This window comes from Sus scrofa, chromosome 11 (assembly GCF_054392235.1).
Source record: "Sus scrofa isolate SSC_HxYL_T2T_F1_AM1 chromosome 11, Sscrofa_HxYL_maternal_Yorkshire_Landrace_v2.0, whole genome shotgun sequence".
NCBI lineage: Eukaryota > Metazoa > Chordata > Mammalia > Artiodactyla > Suidae > Sus > Sus scrofa.
The window spans coordinates 1888360-1909637 of NC_139393.1; the positions used below are offsets into that span (position 1 = coordinate 1888360).

At 57.1% G+C, this 21278-nt stretch overlaps 1 protein-coding gene across 3 annotated transcripts in view; it reads right to left on the reverse strand.

The window, feature by feature from the left end:
- LATS2 (large tumor suppressor kinase 2) overlaps positions 1-21278 on the reverse strand; it is a 40434-nt gene that overhangs the window by 12901 nt on the left and 6255 nt on the right. The window contains exons 2-3 of one of the 3 annotated variants that reach the window (XM_021065128.2): positions 15423-15967; positions 336-468 (exon numbers count right to left, since the gene is read on the reverse strand). In XM_021065128.2, coding sequence (XP_020920787.1) covers positions 336-468; positions 15423-15761 — 472 coding nt within the window. In that variant the 5' untranslated portion in view covers positions 15762-15967. 3 annotated transcript variants of the gene reach the window in all.

Genomic DNA, 21278 nt, shown 5'->3' on the forward strand with positions numbered 1-21278 from the left:
GGATACGGCGTCGCCGTGAGCTGTGGTGTAGGTTGCAGACGCGGTTCGGATCCCGCGTTGCTGTGGCTCTGGCGTAGGCAGGCGGCTACAGCTCCGATTCCACCCCTAGTCTGGGAACCTCCATATGCTGTGGCTGCAGCCCTAGAACTGGCAAAAAGACAAAAAAAAAAAACTAAACTAAACAAGTCCACAAACACCCCCCCCCACAGGAAGTACCCAGCGGAGTGCCATCATCTGCCACCCATGCCCGTCGGGCCAAGGCCCAGGGCGGCTCAGCCCCCTCAGGGCTGTGGCCCCTGGGACGCCCGGACCCCACCCGGCTCCTGGGCGCTCACCTGGGGAGGTCTGCTTGACGACACGCACGATCTGCTCCTTCCCGGGCTCCAGGTAGCCCATCTTGCTGATGAACTCCAGGGCCGCCTCGATGCTGCGGCTGCCCGTCTGCTTGAGGGCCCGGCCCGCCATCTCCTGCGGGAGCACAGACACGTCGGTGCGGGCACGGCTGTGGGCGGCACCTAACACCGCCCCCGGGGCCAGTTCCTGCTCGGGGCCTGATGCGCGCTGAACTGCAGGCTCGGAGGAGCACGAGTCCTGAGGGCGGCCCTGGACCAACCCAACATTCTGCTCCTTGTGAGAAAACTGCTGGGACTGGACGGTAAACGCTGACGGGTGCCCCAGAGTGCCCCCAGGTGCCCAGAGTCCTTCCAGAGCCCGCCGACGCCCGCTGTGGAGTGCCCTGGGCTGGCTGCACGGCCAGTCCCAGCAGCAGAGAAGGCGGCACAGGACAGGGTCTCCAAATCGAGTTTCCAGGCGTTCCCGCCATGGCGCCGCGGGGTAACAATCTGACTACAGCGGCTCAGGTCACTGCCAAGGCATGGGTTCCATCCCCGGCCTGGCGCAGGGGGTTAAGGGTTCGGCATTGCTGCAGCTGCAGCATAGTCCTTACCCAAGAGCGCCAGGACAAAGGACACAGGTGCCTGGCCGGGGTTCTTGGAGATGCCAGCCTGAAACCCCTCGGGAGTCTGGGGGAAAGAGGGGGGCTGGGGAGGAGGTGTGAGGCTGCCTGGGGGAGTGGGGCGGAGCAGCTCCCGGGGGGGGGGGGGGCAGGCTGGGTGGGACACCGCCCCACCGCCCCCACCGGGCTGTTTGGGACCAACGAAAAGGGTGGAGCTGAGAATCTGGTGCGGCCGGGGGAGGCCCCAGGGTGCAGGGAGCCCCGAGATGCCCGCTTCCAGCTCTGGGCTGTTGGGACGAGACCCGTCTGCGGAGGGCTCCCTACTGCCTCCACGAGACCTGGTGTCAGTGCACCTCCGTGGGGCCCTTTGTGCCTGTCAGAACCCAAAGGAGGAGCCTTGCTGCTGGCACCCGTGGGCCCACCTGCCTCCTTCGGGAAGAAGAGCTACACATGCCCATCACTTCTGACCTGCCACATGCAAGGAAGGAGCACGTGCAGGACTGACCATGGCCAACGGCACAGGATCAACCTCCCTCCATGTGTGCCCGCCAGAGAGTGAAGATCTGTATCTTCACTAAGTAACCAAAAGATGACCAGGAGACCACACAACAGACACACTCAGGGGCTGTTTCAAGTGGTACACATGACACACAAATCATACAGCCATCCCCCACCCATCCACACCCATCCACACCCATCCACGAATCACACTCACCATACACACCAACTATACACCTACACCACTGAGCCCACTTGTCCCATAAACAACCGAGACTGGCAGTCCTGCTGTGCTATCCTTCCTCCAAACTTAGCAAATATTTACTTTCTGCATATTAACTCTCATTAAACACCACTAAACACATAGGTATAGCGGTGTGTTAAACGCTGCAGGAAACTCAGAATCATTTCTAAACGCACCAGGCCTCACAACCTTGTTTCGCATCCTCCCACCAGACAGCAGGACCCCCGTCTGTGGCTCCAGCCTCCAGAGCTGCGGCCAGCAGGTGGGCTGCGGCTGTGAGAAGGCGTCCAGGCGCTGGCCTTGGCCCCCTGGCGGCGGTGAGCCTGCGGCCGCGTGAAACTGGAACAGCAGGGACCAGGGAAGTCCGTGCGCTGCCCCCGAGCTCAGGCTCCGGCCGGACTGCACGCTTGCCCGGCGTTCACGAGCCGTGTGTCCACAGCCTGCGTGTGCGCAGCCGTCCACGCGCCGCCCCCCCGGCCCTCAGCCTCCAGACCCTCCCCCGGTTCCTTGCGTCCGCTCGCCGAGCTGCCCAGTGAAAGTCGCCACAGACCCAGAGCAGGGCCAGGTCTCCTCACTCCCGGGTCCCTGGGGTCTTCAGCTGAGAAGGAAAAGTGACCTGGCCTGAGGCCCAGTGCACTGTCACCGCCACACACGCACCACCGCATTCACATGGCATCGCCTGCCAACCCAGTGGGACCCTGCGGGGCACCACACGCCATCTTCTCAGAGAGGTGTCTCTGGAGTTCCTGTCGTGGCTCAGTGGTTAACAAATGCAACTAGGAACCATGAGGTTGCAGGTTCGATCCCTGGCCTTGCTCAGTGGGTTAACGATCCGGCGTTGCCGTGAGTTGTGGTGCAGGTCACAGACGTGGCTCAGATCCTGCTGTGGCTGTGGTATAGGCTGGTGGCTACAGCTCCGATTCAACCCCTAGCCTAGGAACCTCCATATGCCGCAGGAGCAACCCAAGAAATAGCAAAAAGACAAAAAAAAAAAAAAAAAAAAAAAAAAAAAAGAGGTGTCTCTGCGCTCATGGGAGGCCCCACCCTACAAGGCAGACCTGGGGAGGTAGCCGTCCTCCCCGCCCCAGCTGCAGAGCAGCTGCTGCAGGAGCAGCCAGAGTGGTCCCCAGACCCCCAGAAAACAGCATCCACCTGGGACCCCACAGCAGCCTCCCGCTTCCCCCACCCCCATCTGAGGAAACTGCTCAACTTCCAGTGAACTTGTTAAGAAACTGTTAAAAAACAACTATTAGGAGTTCCCACTGTAGCTCAGTAGGTTAAGAACCCAACCAGTATCCATGAGGACACATGTTCAATCCCTGGCCTCATTCAGCGGCTTAAGGATCTGGGGTTACCGTGAGCAGAGGTGTAGATCTCAGCTGCAGCTCCAATGTGACCCCCTAGACTGGGAACTTCCATATGACGCAGGGCAGTACTGAAAAAGGAAAACGAAGCACCAACCAGGAGTTCCCACTGGAGCAAAAGGGGATCAGCGGCGTCTCTGGAGCATCTCAGGGAAAGAACAGCACGGCCAGCTGGTCAGCTGGGTCTTGGTCACCATCAAGAGGCCAGGAAGGAAGTTCCCGTCGTGGCTCAGTGGTTAATGAATCCGACTAGGATCCGTGAGGTTGAGGGTTCGATCCCTGGCCTCGCTCAGTGGGTTAAGGATCCGGCCTTGCTGTGAGCTGTGGTGTAGGTCGAAGATGCGGCTCGGATCCCGAGTTGCTGTGGCTGTGGTGGAGGCCGGCAGCTGTAGCTCCGATTCGACCCCTAGCCTGGGAACCTCCATATGCCATGGGTGCGGCCCTAAAAAGCAAAAAAAAAAAAAAAAAAGACTTTTTCCAGCGCAGTCCCCTTACCTGAGAAATACTCACTGAGCGTCTCTACTCTTGTCCTCTGGGACACTGAGGCCAGAGCAGTGACAAAAGGAGCAACTTTCACCACGTAAACAACATCAGGACATGCCTGTGTACAAAATGCTGTCTCGATATTGTAACTATACACAAATTACGTCTGTGAACAAGGGCTGGATTAGAACAGGAGAACACAAGTTTCACGACGTTGTTTTCTGTTGAAACACACAATGACCCCTCCTTCCTCCCTCCTCTCTATCCCAGCCGTACCCACGGTCACGGCTTCCACGACGCCAGATCCTTAACCACTGTGCCGGGCCAGGGACGAACCTGCACCTCCACAGAGACTTGAGCTGCTACAGGCAGGTTCTTAACTCACTGTGCCACAGCGGGAACTCCTTTTTCCAAAGACGATGAGAACCCTTGTGCCCTCGTCAGGTCCCATCACATGAAACTGCCTCCGCTGTCTGCCTTTGCTGCCCACCTGCACGGGTGTGGACAGACGGCAAAGACTCTCCAGGGCCCAGCTGAGTCCAGTGAGAGGACACAGCGTCGCGAGGTCACCCCAAAGCCCGACTGCTCCAGAACTCCACGACATCAAGGGATGGCTGCTAAACCGTCAGAGCTCCTCGTCATCGCTAAAACTCGGCTAAGCCATCAAGGACGGTACCGTTGGCACTACTGAGACAGGAGGAGAGAGAGTGCCACAGCCCAGGGAAACCTCCGAGACCCCCACGAGACTCCCCAGCGCACGCACGCACTCGGCGGCTTGGGGCATCCTAGATGCTCCAATCTCATCCCCTGTCCAGTGTCCACGAACGAGCATGGTGACAACCCCACCCCCGTGGGCAGAGGCCTGGGCCCAGCTCCTGGGAGCCGGGCTGGAGTGACCAGGCCAGTGCCCAGCCTGGAGGCCTGGCTGCTCCACCTTTACCCCCTGGGCCCCGAGAGGCCGGAAGAGGCCTGGCTGCGGCTCTGACACGCGCTCAGTGCCAGCGGCCGGCATCGGGGCCCGACGACCCAGAGGGTCAGGACAAACAGTAACCGCTGCGCTTGCTTCTCAGCCACTAAAAATTCTGGGACCGCGTGTTACATAGCAGCAGATAACTGAAAGCTGACTTGGCTTTCACTGCACTGGGTACTCCAGAAAATATGCCCTACTTATTTTTTTCTTAAACTCTGATAAACTGCCCAAATAAACTCAATTTCTGTTACATTCAGTTTTCTGAAAAGTTAAATTTATAGATATTTAAGATTATTACAAACAGAGACTTAACAAAACTCCAACAAATGATATTTCACCAGAAGATGAGAACATTATCATAAAGTTACTGGTATGACTGGAGAAGTTTGAGAACTTACACATACAGGTCATTATTCCAGTATATTCCTAAATTAATCCAGGTTTCCTACTATGAGCCTGATAATAAAATATCTACTTTGCAGAGTTCCTGCTGTGGCACGGTAGGATCAGGGGCATCTCTGCAGTGCCAGCACAGGTGGTTAAAAGACCTGGCACTGCCACAGCTGCAGCTCAGGTCCCTGGCCCCCCCTCCCCAAAATATGTGAGGCAGAAGGTTATGATGGCAGCTGGGGGGTAAGAGGCTGCGGCCGGCGGGCTGGCCTGGTGCCGAGAGAAGCACCGGGGTCTGAGCAGGGTGGGGAGGGCAGCGGTTTCCAAGGAAAACGAAGAAACACGGGTCGCGGAGGCATCTCCGAGGAAGGCAGGACAGGGCAGAGCGCTGACGAGACACAGCTTTGAAAGCGCTCAGGAGACAAAGAGGAGGTGCCGGGGAAGGGTCCACGGACGCAGGACGGACGCTCTGGTCTAAGACCCGCAAAACACCAAGTCAGCCACGTTCTGCCAACCTCCAGGCTTCCTTTAACCCCAGCCCGTCCCGAGGGCCAGAGAGGAACAGGGGGTGCTGAGGAGCCAGAGAGCCCAGGCCTTCGTGCTGCAGGAGAAAGCCCCCTGAAAGCGCGGGGACACCCATGCCGAGGGGGGCCCCTTCTGCCGGCGACCTTGGGAACCCGGGCCTGAAAGACAGAGACGGAAACGGGCCGGCCTGGGAACAGCGCGAACCTTTCCGGCCTCAAAGCCAGGCGTGTTGAACCGTCAGGGAGCAGGGGGCAGAGCTGAATGAAGCCCTCGGCTGGGAGGGGACAGAGACGGGCGCCACCCGAGGCTCTGGGTCGCCCAGGTCCCCCTGGAGGCCAAATGCCGCTGGCCCCACCCCGTGCGGAGGCAAAGCTTCGAGAAATCCAGGGACGTGGCTTTGCGATGTTTACTTGCCGGCTGGGGAAATTCGGTGGCTGTTAATCATTTACTTGTGGACAAAACCACCTTTATTTCCGCCGCGTGATCAGCAGCACTTCTGCCATAACCCTCCAAATAAGCATCAAAAACACGAGGGCACAGCCCCCGGGTTCCGGGGCGGAGAGAAGGCCCCCGACAGGGCTGCGAGGGAACCAGCTCAGCCGACGCAGAGGACACGCGATGTGGCGCAGCCACCGCGCCCTGCACACCCATCGCCAGGCCCAGGACGGGCGAGCCTGTGCTCAGCAGGCCGACCGGGGCGGCGGAAGCAATGCCCCCAAGTGCTCAGCTGCAGATCGGTGCCCTGGCTGCCTGGCCAGGCCCGCCCACCCTGCCCTCCCACCAACACAAGCCGCCTCTGCCGGGCGGCCAGGTGCCCAATGGAAGCACAGACCTCCAAGGCCGCCTGACCTCCCGTGACCAAGGACTGAAGTCTGGCCAGCGGGGTGCAGGGAAGGGCCACCTCAGCAAGTTACAGGAAAGAAACGTCTCGTGCCAGGGAGTTCCGTCGTGGTGCAGCGGAAACAAATCTGACTAGGATCTGTGAGGATGCAGGTTCGATCCCTGGCCTCACTCAGTGGGTTAAGGACCCAGCGTTGCCGGGAGCTGTGGTGTAGGTCGCAGATATGGCTTGGATCTGCGTGGCTGTGGCTGTGGCTGTGGCACAGGCCAGGGGTTACAGCTCCGATTCAACCCCTTGCCTGGGAAATTCCATATGCTGCGGGTGTGGCCCTGAAAGGACACAAAATAAATTAAATTAAATTAAATTAAAAAAAATACAAAACTTCTCATGCCATGAAGACAGCTCTCTGTCGTCATCCCCAGACTAAGTGACCTTAGTAAAAGCAGAATGAAATCCATGTGGTCCAAAATTCTACTGCAGTCCTCTCTCCACTCCCTAAAGTGGTCATGAACTTTCAAAAACACCCTTCACATGCGGTGAAGTTAACTAGCCTCATCGTGGCCATCGGGTCACAACACACACAAACGTGGAATCAGTGTGTTCTGCGCCTGAAACTACCACGATGTTTTATGTCAATTAAAGCTCAATGAACAAAGCTCAAATAAACTAAAAAGCGAAACTTGGGGTGCACATACAAAGTGAACAGACAGCTCTTTCTACCTGAAAAAGAGAAAGAGACAGGTGAACAGCCCTTTGCTGCCCAGATGTTGCCGAAAGAGGTGCCCCGGGGGGCAGACGAAGGCGCAAAGGAGAAACGGAGAGGGAGCCTGAGGCCTCACAAAACACCAAGCCAGCCACGTTCTGCCAACCTCCAGGCTTCCTTTAATTCCACCTACAGTATTCAGTAGAAGGAGCTCTGCAACCTGCAGCTTAATTCAACCCCCAAATCACGCTGAGAGCCAGCTCTGCGCGCAGGTAAATGCAGACTCTGGCTGCTCTAAGCCCAAGGCTATCTGCTGACCGGTCCCATAACTACAGAAAGACAGGAGCACAGTGGTTAAGGATCTGGCACTGTCGCAGCAGTAGCTTGGGTCATCACTGTGACACAGGTTCGATCCCTGGCCCAGGAAATTCCACATGCTGTGAGTGTGGCCAAAAAAAAAAGACAAGACAGAGAGCAAGAACACTTAAAAAAAAATCCAAATCCTCGAACTAAAAATAAGTAAAATTACATAAAATGACAAATTGGTAGCATGCAATTATGAAAAACCATTCCCTTCTAAAAATACTACTCAAGGACATAAAGACCTCCAAGACAGGTAAAACCTAACGTAAAAACTGAACGATGAATGCATTTTGCTTTAATCTTGAGAACTACGAACTTCCGGTCAGTGAATTTTAATAACATAATAAAGAGAAACTGACCAGTGACTGTGGTAATGGATGTGGCTTTCTGTTAGGTATGAAATTCATAATTATCCAATAAAATAGTTCTAGGAGTTCCCATCGTGGCGCAGGGGTTAACGAATCCGACCAGGAACCATGAGGTTGCAGGTTCGATCCCTGGCCTTGCTCAGTGGGTTAGGGATCTGGCGTTGCCAGGAGCTGTGGTGTAGGTCACAGTCACAGCTTGGATCCCGCGTTGCTGTGGCTCTGGTGTAGGCCGACAGCTATAGCTCCGATGAGACCCCTAGCCTGGGAACCTCCATATGCTGCGGGTACGGCCCTAAAAAGACAAAAAAAAAAAAACAAAAATAAATAAAATAATTAAAATGGTTCTAAAAAGAGATCGTGAGCTGGCAGTGACAGGGGTTTAGGAAGGAGCCCAGAGCAGCTGCGCACGACCCCGACCCCACCCCCACCCCCAGGACCCGACCGTTGGGTGGACCCTCAGCCCTGTGAGCCAGCCTGGGACCCCTTCAGGAAGTGCCATACCGGGGCGCTCCTCACCAAGTGAATTCCGACCATGGGGCCGGGGCAGCAGCATTTTCCCAACACTCCCCAGGCTGGCAAAGCACTGGGGGCAGGGAAAGGGGCACAGAGGGTGGCTCCAAGTCCCTCTCGTCTGCCCACTGCTGGGGGCAGGCGCCAAGCTCACAACATGCCGCTGGGAACACCCGAATGGCCACCACCCACAACAGAGACCATCATCGGGTAGGAAGCTGCCTGGAGCGACCCAACAGGTGTAACCTAAACCCTACCTGGCATCCCCACACTCAGAAAACAGCAGCGTTTGGACCGCACCCTGGAATATGGGGAAGGGGCGCCACGGCGGAGGCCAGGACCCAGCTCCCCGGGGCACAGGGACCACCCCAGCACTGCAGCTCCAGCCAGCAGCTCTGCTCTGCACACAGAACACTGCACACGAGCCAGGCTGGCTGTGCAGACGCAGCTGCCTGGGGATCTGGGGGCTGGTCCCGCCCCCAGGGACCAGCCCTGCTACCTGTGTGCCAACTACCCTCCTGCAGGTCCACCAGGACCGCAGCCTCCTGTGTCACCCTGGGACTCGGACCGCACACACGCCAAGTCCTCTGGGAGGAGAGGAAAGACGTATTTTGGTCTTAGGGGACTGGACTCCCTGTCCCATTTTTACAGGAAGATGGATCCAAACTCCAGCGCTTAGTAAGAGCCCCACCACACGACAGCTCTCCCTTACCACCGAGGGACGCGTACCACCTCCCCTTCACCGTCACATTCCTAGTGCCCAGAACACAACCTATAAATGACAAACGGCTGCTTGTTTTTAGTTTTGCTTTTGTTTTTGTTTTTTTCTCACTAGTCTTTTTTTATAATGATTTTTTTTTTTTATTACAGTTGGTTTACAGTGTACTGTCAATTTTCTACTGTACAGCAAGGTGACCCAGTCACACATACATGTATACATTCTCTTTCTCACATTGTCCTGCTCCATCATAGGTGACTAGACAGAGTTCCCAGCGCTACACAGCAGGATCTCATTGCTTAGCCATTCCAAAGGCACCAGTCTGCATCTATTAACCCCAAATTTCCAGTCCATCTTCTCCCTCCCCCTCCCCTTGGCAACCACAAGTCTGTTCTCCAAGTCCGTGATTTTCTTTTTTGTGGAAAGGTTCATTTGCGCCGTATATTAGATTCCAGATATAAGTGATATCATATGGTATTTGTCTTTCTCTGCGCCTGTCGCATATGGAAGTTCCCTGGCCTGGGACTGAATCCCAGCCTGCAGCAACCAGATCTTTTAACCCCATGTCCTAGGCCGGGGATGGGATCCAAGCTGCTGCAGTCAGATTCTTGGCCCACTGTGCCACAGCAAGAACTCCTCTTGTTTTTAGGAGCAGTGGCAGAATTCACTGTTGGCAAGGTTGAAAACATTAAGTGCAATTTTAATTTATTTATTTTTTGTCTTTTTAGGGCCGCACCTGAGGCATATGCAAGTTCCCAGCCTAGGGGTTGAATCAGAGCTACAGCTGCTGGCCTACACCAGAGCCACAGCAACGCCGGCTCCCCGACCCACTGAGCAAGGCCAGGGATCGAACCCGCATCCTCACTAGTTGGATTCGTTTCCACTGTGTCACGCCAGGAACGCCCTAAAATATTTTTAAAGAAATGTAGCCATTCAAGGTAAAAATGCTGTTATCACCTCTGAAAACTTATCCCCAGGAAACGGGTTTTGTCCATCACGATTCACGCAGGACAGCCGTTACCAGCGCTGAGTTAATCCCACGAGGAGGCCGTGGGTCCCGCGTGGTTCCAGCGCCTCACCGGCCCAGCAGGCAAACCCAAACCGCGCCTGACGCCTGGGCACGAACCCGCCGACAGCCCTCGGCCCGGCTCGCTGGCAGCCGGCCTCCACCACTCACTCCAGGGCTTCCTGCCTCCCGCCGAGCGGCCGGGCCGGCCGGGCTCCGGACCCCGGCGCTGCTCGATTCCAACAGGCTTCGGCGCAAGTAAACCCTCACCATTTCCCAGGTGCCTCGGCCTGCTTTTAACACCAGTTGCCGCAATAAACTACGACACGTCCGTGTGGACACAGGGCGAGGCGGCCCCTGAACGAAACTCGGGACCTCATACAGGGAACCGGGCCCGGCTAACTGCCGCCAGCGGATCTCCGTGCACTGGGCAGGAGTCCGGATCCGGCACACGGGGATCAGAAGGCTCTCCTGGACCCAAGACCCGAAGACAGGCCTAGGAGGAGGGAGGATGGGGGAGGAGGAGGGGGAGGAGGAGGAGGATGGGGGAGGGGAGGGGGAGGAGGGGAGGGGGCGGGGGAGGGGGCGGGGGAGGGGGAGGGGAAGGGAGGGGGAGGGGAAGGGAGGGGGAGGGGAGGAGGAGGAGGGGAGGAGGAGGAGGGGAGGAGGGGAGGGGAGGGGAGGAGCCCCGCCCAGGCCCGGAGGGGCGGAGCCAGGCCGCGCAGTGGGAGGGGCTCCGGGCGGGGATGCCGCCCCCCGCAGGTGGGGCCGCGGCTGTGGGAGGAGAGCCATGGGCCAACACCGGCCTTTTTGGGAACAGACCTGGTGTCGTGTACCTGGAGTTGTTTTGTGACCAGCTTTCCTCGGTCACCTGGACCATCCCTCCTCACGCTCCTTAACTGCCTCTAATTAGAAAAAAAATTGTCCACTTTTATATCAAAATGTTCCGAGTGGTCAGATAGCAAAACATTGAGAGTGCAGCCAAAACAAAGAGGTATAGTTTATCTTGTGGCAGTGCCAAAATTAATTTGAAAATTTAAAAAAGAAGCAGAAGAAAGAAGAAAAAGAAAAGAAAAAAGAGGGGGAAAAGGCCAGGCCGGCTCCACCCGAAGCCATTGTAAGGCAGTTTCCTGTCACGTGACCGACAGTCCTCCCCGGGGCTCCCTTCCCTTCTCCTCTTACAGCGGCTCAGGGCAAGGCTCCCTCTGCAGAGGGCGCAGGAGGAAATGCACGTGTCGCCTGGGCTGCCGCTCCTGCTGGACCGAAGCCGCAGCCCAGAGCAGGATGGAGGGACGGCAGCCCCACGGCACCGGGTCCCTGCCTGGTGTCCCCTGGCCTCGACCTGCTTTCCTGGGTGGCGGCGGGCAGTGGAGGGTGAGGGGGTCTCCTCCGGCAGCCAAGAGAGCCTGTGGACCTCAGGGCCCCACTGCCAACGTGGCCCCTGACTTAACACAAAGGGGGCAGAGTGTGAGCAGATGGGCTCCATGGGGAGAGGCAGGAAGGTGCGGTGAAGCCCACGGGGACCTAAGCGGACTGCAGAGGACCCGGCAGCGGCATCACAGCCCCAGGGTGACCGTGGGAGGGACCCGGGCAGGGTAGATGCTGGGCACGCCTCCCCGGGACCAGGCCAGTGAGCACAGGGCCTGAGCAAGCTGCCCGGGCAGGGACAGGAGGAGGTCTCCAGCACCCCCCACCACCACCACCACTGCCACCCACATGGCCTCTGAGACCTGACGCAGGCTGGGGCACCCCAGCTGCAGCAGCGGCAGTTCCCTCAGAAACCCTTGGGGAGCAGGCAGACACCCTGGGGTCTGCAGAAGGACTGGATCCAGGAGTAACTGGTGTGGTTCATTCAGAAACTTGATTTCTCTGCACCTTTTGGCTCCTCCACTTTTTTTTTTTTTTTGGTCTTTTTGCCTTTTCTAGGACCGCTCCTGTGGCATATGGAGGTTCCCAGGCTAGGGGTTGAATCGGAGCTGTAGCCACCAGCCTACACCACAGCCACAGCAACGTGGGATCCAAGCCACATCTGCAACCTACGCCACAGTTCCTGGCAACGCCAGATCCCTAACCCACTGAGTGAGGCCAGGGATCGAACCCGCAATCTCGTGGTTCCTAGTCAGATTCGTTAACCACTGCACCACGACAGCAACTTCTTAGCTCCTCCACTTTTCCTAGGAACCAACCCCCCCATTTACTTGGTGCATGATCACCAGGGAGCCTGCCTCCAAACCAAGTGCCCACCACTGACTTTTTTCCTTGAGCCAAGATTGGCATAATTGGTCTGTTTGCATATCTTCCACCTTCATTTAAAGATTTAGTTATTTATTTAGCTTTTTAGGGCTGCACCTGCGGCATATGGAGGTTCCCAAGCTAGGGGTCCAATTCAAGCTACATCTGCTGGCCTACACCACAGCCACAGCAACACCAGATCCAAGCCGCATCTTCAACCTACACCACAGCTCACGGCAACGCCGAATCCTTAACCCACTGAGCGAGGCCAGGGATCAAACCCACATGAATACGAGTTAGGTTCTTAACCTGCTAAGCCACGACGAGAATTCCTGTAAGGCCTAAATTTAAGTCATCACATACCAATAATAAGAAGAGCACCCATGGAACAAAATCTGACACTCATAAGCAGAAACTTCTCTTTGCAAGTCCTTAGATCCATACTGAAAGAACAGCTCCTTCCTTAAGAAATATTTATCTATTGGCCTCTTTTCGCTACGGAAATGTTCACAAGTCCTTAGTGATTATGAACATTTAACATGTACATTATGTCGTTACACAGGGACGAGTCTTTTACTGTTCTCAGAAATTTAGTCATGTCCAAATAAAATGGGAAAAACACGTGTGCACAAGCAGCAGATAAACACTCCAGGGAAACATGGAGTTTACTGCGTTCTTACATATGTAGGGTTAGAAATGGCATTTAAGGAGTTCCTGTCCTGGCGCAGTGGAAACGAATCCGACTAGGAACCATGAGGTTGCGGGTTCGATCCCTGGCCTTGCTCAGAGGATCCAGTGTTGCCGTGACCTGTGGTGTTGGTCGCAGACGTGGCTCAAATCTCACGTTGCTGTGGCTCCAATTCAACCCCTAGCCTGGGAACCTCCATATGCCACAGGTGTGTCCCTAAAAAGCAAAACAAAACCCCCAAACCAAACAAAAAATGGCACCTAAATTAAAAGGCAACACAACAGGAGACAAGGAAAGAGCTGCACCAAAGGACTTCTCTGTGGCTGTTACACTGGAATTCTCATCACCTGCTTTATCCAAGATACACCCTACAGGTATGGCTGCTCTCTCTCATTATTTGGTTTCACATTATGACTTGTAACCAGAATTCTCTGAAAGCAAATCACCCTCTAACCACACAGAAAAAGTCTAAAAGCAAATCACACTCTAACCACACAGAAAAAGTCTGACTTGGAAGGTCAGAGAAGGCACAGCTATTTTGCTGTTTTTATTTAAAAAAAAAAAAAAAATTCAACCCTTATCACTCGGGATCCCTTATTTTTCTTCTTTTTTAAAAAATTGTATTTTGGTTGCACCCACGGCACATGAAACTTCCTGGGCCAGGGATCAAACCTTTGGCACAGACGTGACAATGCAGAATCTTTAACCCACTGAGCTACCAGGGAACTCCCTGCTTTAAGTTATAAAGTAACACTATACACCAAACCAGCCGGTTATTTCCGGAGCATTAAATGCAGTAAACAGAATTCTTGCTGCTGGCAATGAACATGAATTAAATGTTGATGGGAACTTACTGGTGTCTCCATGCCTCCGCTTCCCGGATGTGCGGCCGACTGTGCCGGGTGAGCAGCAGCCTGCTTACCTCCTGCACTGCAGTTATCACTAAGGCATTCACCGCAGCGAGGTCCCCCGTGTCTGGGATCACGTGCCTGTTTCTCTCCATCAGGCTGAAACTCGTCTGCACGGCATGCCGCCTCTGAGCGCCTCTTTTGTTCGCAAGTGATTCAGGGAGGGAGGTTCCGAGCTCGGCTGCTGGGCCGGGCCTTGGCAACCCGTCCGTTTCCCCAGGACGGCTGCGGCCTCCTCTCAAAACCGTCCCTTCTCTTTGCCCGGGCGCAGCGCTCAGCATCGCCCCCAGGCCCGCGCTCCAGGAGGGCCGCTCAGAGAGCATCGCCGCCCACGCCGGTGCCCAGCCCGTCCGGGGCAGGGACGCCCCCCACAGCAGCGCCCTGAGTCGCACCACCGGCCCCTCGGAGACACGCCAGCTCTCCGGTCAGGCTCCCCGGGAATGACCCGCCGGAGGGTGGCGGCAGCTTCTGGAAACGAGGGTGCTTCTCTTTGCTCCTGCTCCCGCCACGGCGAGGCCAGGAGCGCGAACTTAAGTTATTTCTAAGGAACCGAAAGGGCTCAAGCCATCCTGACGCGCCGAGCAGCAAGCCCTACGGCTGGGGCGGCCGGGCTCCCTGCCTGCCTGCCGCCGCGGGCACGCGGCGCCGGCCTGCGGGCGCAGGAGGTGACCCAGCGCTGGCTCTCAGAGGCCACTTCATAACCGCACTTGCACCACTCGCTCCTCCCCAGCTCATTTTCACCCGTCGGGAACCAGCGCCAAGTCCCAGGGCCCTTTACGCAGCGGGGTGAACGCCACGCTGCCCTGACAGGTCACTGGTGCCGCCTCCGCTCACGGGCTTCATTCTTAGGGACCTGACGTGAGGCCGGGTGGCCACCGTTCTGATGATGCCTCAAGGTTTTAACTTCTAGGCTTTTTCATTTCCTTAACGTAGTTACATCTCCTATAACAGCACATATGCTGTCTTTGAGAACAGGAGAAAGGGAGGTAAAGAAGAGCCAACTCGTGTTAACCAAACTCCCCTTAAACAAGTTAAAAATGCACAAACCGGAGTTCCCATCGTGGCGCAGCGGAAACGAATCCGACCAGGAACCATGAGGTTGTGGGTTCGATCCCTGGCCTCGCTCAGGGGGTTAAGGATCCGCGTTGCCATGAGCTGTGCTGTAGGCGCAGACGCAGCTCGGGTCTGGTGTGGCTGGGGCTGTGGTGTAGGCCGGCGGCTACAACTCGGATTAGACCCCTAGCCTGGGAACCTCCATACGCCACGGGTGGGGTCCTAAAAAGGATAAAAGACAAAAGAAAAGGCACAACCCAAAACAAGTTCAAGGAAGCCAGTCTCTTCCCCCGGGCAGCTCAGAATAAGCCACGTAAACCCCAGAGAAAGGGCTACGGGGAGAGTCCTGTCTTCACGAGGACGCAAGAGAAAGGGCAGGTGGGTGACTCCACCCTGACAGCTCAGCAACTTCTGGGTCCTGCCTGAAGAGGAGGGCCGCCAGCGAGACGGTTTTGGAGAGGAGGTGGGAACACTTCAGGGGCCACTTAAGGGCCTTGGGGTTTGAGCCTCGAAACGCTTCTCGGGGGCCCTCTGGTCTCCACCTACTGCCCCGGGGACCACGTACTGTGCCGGCCCCGCGGGCGCCGACGCGCTCCCACCCACCTGGTCACAGCCCGCGTCCACCAGCTCCTGCAGCATCTGCCGGTTCACTTCCGCGGCGGCCGGGGTGCCCGGTTCGTTGGCGAAGGGCAGCAGCGAGTACCTGATCTCCCGCAGGGCTTTCTGGTAGGGCCCGAACTTGGGGGCGGCCCTGAGCTGCTGCTGCCTGGCCGCGGTCTTGCCGCCCAGCGCCTTGGTGTCCAGCGCAGCGTCACTGCCCGGCCCCCCGGGCAGCCCCTGGGCGGGGGCCTTGGACGGCTGCTTTAGCCCCTCGCGAATCTCCTGCAGGCGCTGCCGGCTGTTTCCAGAGTAAGTCGTGGCAGGAAACGTCTTTGGCCTCATTGTCCGTCCGGTTTCCTTTTACCATAAATACAATCTTCTTAAAGCGTTTTATTATTTTTTTTCTAAAAAAAGGTCAGCAGTATCAGTTAGTTGTAAACACACTTTCAAAACAATTTCCTCTTGAAAGTTTTCTTTCCTTCCATCTTTGCAGCTCCCACAGAGACCCAGAAACGTCCCCGAGTCTTCATTTTAAAGACCATCACCGCCTGAAAAAGAAAGTGGGAAGAAGGGGCTCATTTGTGGGGTTTTGCTTTTTCTTTTTTTGCTTTTAGCTTTTTAGGGCCACAGCATATGGAGGTTCCCAGGCTAGGGGACCCATCGGAGCTACAGCTGCCGGCCTGCACCACAGCCACAGCAACACAGGAGTCGAGCCATGTCGGCGACCTCCACCCCAGCTCACGGCAACACCGACGGACCCTTAACCCACTGAACGAGGCCAGGGATCAAACCCACGACCTCCTGGACACCTGTCAGATCTGTCACCACTGAGCCACAACAGGACTGCCTCAGTTGTGGTTTTCACATCACTTTAACAGCACTTTTTAGAAGTGGACAAGGATGCTAAAAATATTCCTCCAGGAGAGATTAAGAACGAACTCGTCAGGCCTGAGACGTGCAGAAGGGCCACTGAGGTCCGCCTGGAGGGCACAGCAGGGCCCCACGGAGCAGGCGGGCCGCCTGCCCGGCCCGCAAGGAAGGGAGTCCCGAACGCTCCCGCTTCCTCGTAAGTGCTCCATGCGGGCAAGAACAGCACCCGCGACTGACAGCGCCCTTCAAACACTCGCTCGAGACCCTCCCCACACAAAGCCACAGCTCCCCCCCCGCCCCCCGTGCGGCTGCAAGGAGTTCCCCATAAAACCCGACGGCAGCGCCTGAGAGCCCGGCCCGCGGCCACCCGCCGTCGCCGAAAGCAGGTCAACGCGCCATGTGACGAGAGTTCAAGGGTTTTTAACAAAGCGGTCAACTTTTCCGCGGCATTTTGACCTAAATACTAAAATAACAAGGTCTCTCTTGCAGAAACCAACCCTTCTGCGGACAGCACGAGGGTGTCATGCCGCAACCACACGCTCTGCAGGGGGCTGCGGACCTGTCCCTAGGGTGGGTCACCCACCACCTGGGCGGGGAAGCAGCCTCTTCACCCAGAACCAGGGGTCACCAAGGGTCTTCTCAGCAGCGAGCTGCGCCGACCCCAGGCCTGACTGGCTGCCACGCGGGGATTCAGAGTCGGAAACCAGCCCGAGGCCCACGGCAGCCGCTGGTTCCGGGGCTTGTGCGCCAGCGGGCCTTGGGCAGGGGTGTGAGCCCTCCTCCCACCGGGAAACAGGGGACAGCCTGGGACCCGCACGACCTCGTGTCCTCACTGCCGTCACCGCTGTTCAGACGTGAGCCGGCACTCAGCCCTGCGCGCCCCCCCCAGAGCCCACCCAGCAAGGGACCAGGAGGGACAATCACTTCGGGTTTTAAAGACAAAGGAAAGCTGACCCAAAGCAGAGTATCGTTTAAAAGGAAAGGAACAGGCGTTCCCGCTGTGGCTCAGTGGTAATGAACCCAGCTAGTATCCACGAGGACAAGGCCTAGATGCCTGGACTTGTTCAGAGGGTTGGGGATCTGGCGTTGCCATGAGCTGTGGTGTAGGTCACAAAAGCTGCTCAGATCTGGTGTTACTGTGGCTGTGGTGTAGGCCAGCAGCTGCTGCTTCAATCTGACCCCTAGCCTGAGAGCTTCCATATGCCTCAGGAGCAAGCCTAAAAAAAGGGGAAAAAAAAAGCTGTATAATTTTCTCAACATGAAATTTGTAACATCTAATACATGAAATGCACTGAAATGTCTTTTTTTTTTTTTTTTTTTTTTTTGCTTCTTAGGGCTGCACCTGCAGCATACGTAAGTTCCCAGGCTAGGGGTCAAATCAGAGCTACAGGTGCCTGCCTACACCACAGCCACAGCCACAGCCACACGGGATCCAAGCCTCGTCTGTGACCCACATCACAGCTCTCAGCAATGCTGGATCCCTAACCCACATCCTCGTGGATACTAGTGGGGTTCGTTTCCGCTGAGCCACGACCAGAACTCCCAGGCACCAGTCCTTTAGAGTCGAGTCTGGAAGCCAGCTGGATGGGGGCTGGAAGGGATGAAGTGGGGACACCCCAGGTGGATGATGGGGCCTGGGTGACCAGCAGCAACTACCCCCCACCACCACCACCACCACCGGGGAGGCCTGTGACCCACGTGCTAGGTGGTTCTCATGGCAGCAGCAGGCTGTGACAAGCCTTGGGCCACCGCCAAGGACACCAGCAGGATGAAGAGGGAGCACCTGCTTTCCCCTCGGCCCCTGGAGGTGGCCCACGTGGGAGCGAAGGGCTGCAGACGTCGGAAGGCTCTCCCGAGGCCACTTGAAGGGAGAAGTCCGGGAGACAGGACACAGTGCGGCCTGCTGCTGCGGGGAGTGGGGTGTAACGTTTTCAGCTGTACTTTTACGTTGCTCTGGTTTTCTTTTTTTGTAAGTACAGCTGATTTACAGCGCTGGGCCAGAGGCAGCGTGCTTTTTAAAGAACACACATGCAAGGTCGATGCACGTCACAGAGCACCAGACCTGGGGGGGCAGCGAAGCCCCCGAAGACTGTGCCGGCGGAGCACTGCAGTCTGCACCCCTCCCCCGGCAACTCTCCAGGGCAGGTGCCCCAAGCTCCCTGACCCCTCGGCATGCCAGGACACCAGGTGGCTCCTAGCTGGTGCTGCTGCCTCCGGGGTCATCCATCCCGCGTGGCTCCGGCTGGGGCTGAGGTCAGGAGTGCGTGGCCCAAGACTCACAGCCATGACTTGACCAAGGCCATCTGGGGAGTTAGGGTGGGTCACGCGGCCCTAATGCAGGATAAAGGCCCCCCCACCAGGAGAAGTCCTTGTGACCTCACTGCCCTGAGCACCAGCAGGTTCCCGGGGTCCTGAGGGCAGCGGCCACCCTCTCAGACGCACCCAACACCACGAACTTGTCACCCAGCCAGGTTAGGGCGGGAGGGGTGCAGGCACAAGCCTTGGAGGAGGCCGATATCACTGAGGTTCCCAGAAGTTGTGTGTGACACGTGCCACATGGCTTTCTCAAGGAGGTAACTACCGTTGCCACCCAGGTACCCTGAGGGTGGTCCAGCGTCTCGCATGAGGACCTGCCATGTGAGGTGCGCCCTTGAGCAGTGCACAACCTGAGCATCCACACACGGTGGCCTGTTAGCAGCTCAGGCTTGCAGAAGAAGCCTCTGATTTAAGGAGCTCACAGTCCAAGGTGGGCAGACAGAAAGTCAATTAGCTAAACGAGTATAACAGTGGTAACAATAAAAGCTCCCTCCAAGACTTATGGGGTCCAAACTAGATTAGCAGCTGAGGGTGGGAGAAGCACACGGATGCAACAGCACTTTAGGGACAGAACCCACAAGAGTGGGTGGTGCACACCAGAGGCCTGCTGGGAAGAGCGGGGCTGAGCTTCTGTTTAGGGACCAGGGGCAATGATGCAGCCGTGCTGAGCCAAGCCCACCCTCCGGACGTGGCATGGAGGCCTGGGCTGGCTGGGGAGGCTGACTGCAGTTCCCAGGTGAAGGGAAGCTCGGCTGGAGGAGGGCAGCCCAGCCCCCAGCCCCGGCTGCATTGGGCTAGGGCCTCCCCTCTCGGAGCCCCCATCTGCTAGTGAACAAGGTCCAGGGGACAGGCTGCTCCCCCAAGGGGCCGCTACGGGGGAGATCAATGCACCCGACAACAGAGCCAGGAGGCCGGGCGGGCCCGCGGGGAAGGGAGGAGAGAGGGCATTTCGCGCCCCCAGGCGCACCTCTCTGACCGAGCACTTGGTAACCACGTTCAAGGAGTTAAAGCAGCTCTCCTACTTCAAGGAAAGAAAAGCAGAGAGGCAAAGCCGAGCCGGGCTCAGGAAACACGTGCCACAGCCAGGCCCAGGGGCAGCTCAGAGTAGCACGTGTCCACACTGGGGCTGAATCTGTGCGGCTGCCCAAGCTAAAGAGACCCAGCCCTTCCCGAGCTTGACCTTGGCGAGATCACCCTCCCTGCCCAGGATGCCCGCTCCCAGCCTGGCTCACCGACCCGAGGACCACTTCCCGCCCACCCATCTCAGGGACCCTGCTGTCACTCACAGACCCCATGGTGCCAGCAAGTGCCGTTATCCTCCTGAACCGCCTGGGGCTGCGAGAGGTGGTCCTCAGGGGCCGGCAGTGCCTGTCCTCTGCGGTCCCACTCGGTCCCACTCTCAGTCTGACGAGACACAGAACCATTATCAAAGGTACAGAACGATGGAATGAAGTGTTTTTTGGCCACACCTGAGGCCTAAGGAAGCTCCTGGGCCAGGGATCGAACTTGCGCCACAGCTGTGACTACGGCGAATCTTTAACCTGCTGCACCACGAGGGAACTCCTGGACGGAAAGGTGTTCGTTTGCTTCTGAAAGGGCAGCTGATTTACAATCCTGTGCCAGTGTCCTGGATGCAGCTCTGACATCATGCTGAGCGAAAAGAGCCCAAAGCAGAAGGGCCAGTCCCGAGGGACGCCCCCGGCACGGGGCCCGGGGCACAAGCCACTCCGGAGAGACGAGGCCGCACGGGGCTGCCGGGGCTGGGGGGGGGGGGGCAGCTGCTTCTCGCGGACAGACAGGTTTCCGCCGGGGATGAGGCAAGAGTGCCGGGTACACGCTGAAGTTGCCGGCGTGCATTTAATGCCACCAGATGGTAGCCGTGCGGGCGAGATGCTAAGTACCACGCACATCTGACCTCAACAGAAAGACGGGCAGAAAACTCATCCAACTGCTCACATCCACCGAACCAGTGCTGGAACTGGGGCCCGTCTCCACACGAGGAAAGACGGAAGCTGGGGGCTCGTGCAGGCAGAGGGCCGACTCCCCTCCCAGGAGGCCTGCCCTCCCGCCCAGGACACAGAAACACAGGCGGGGCGCGGCTTCCGCAGACGCGGGGGCTTTTAAGAGCTCATGTGTCCCCAACATTCCAATTATAAAGCCAGGAGCGCAGGAGCGAGGACCTTTCTGGGCTGAAGTCTGTGTTCACACACGAGCTAAGAAACACCAGGTGCCCGTGCCTTACACACGATCCAGATCAGACGTCCTGGTTTCTTTCCTCCCCACCCCACCCCCAAAACTTCATTATAAAATTCTCAGGAGTTCCCATTGTGGCTCAGTGGTGAACGAATCCGACCAGGAACCATGAGGTTGCAAGTTCGATCCCTGGCCTTGCTCAGTGGGTTAAGGATCCGGCGTTGCCGTGAGCTGTGGTGTAGGTTGCAAACCAGGCTTGGATCCCAAGTTGCTGTGGCTCTGGTGTAGGCCAGTGGCTACAGCTCCGATTGAACCCCTAGCCTGGGAACCTTCATATGCTGCGGGAGCAGCCCCAGAAATGGCAAAAACAAACAATTAAATAAATAAATAAAATTTTCAAACAGGTGTTCTTGTCTTGGCACAGCAGAGGCAAGTCCAACTAAGGAACCATGAGGTTGCAGGTTCGATCCCTGGCCTCAC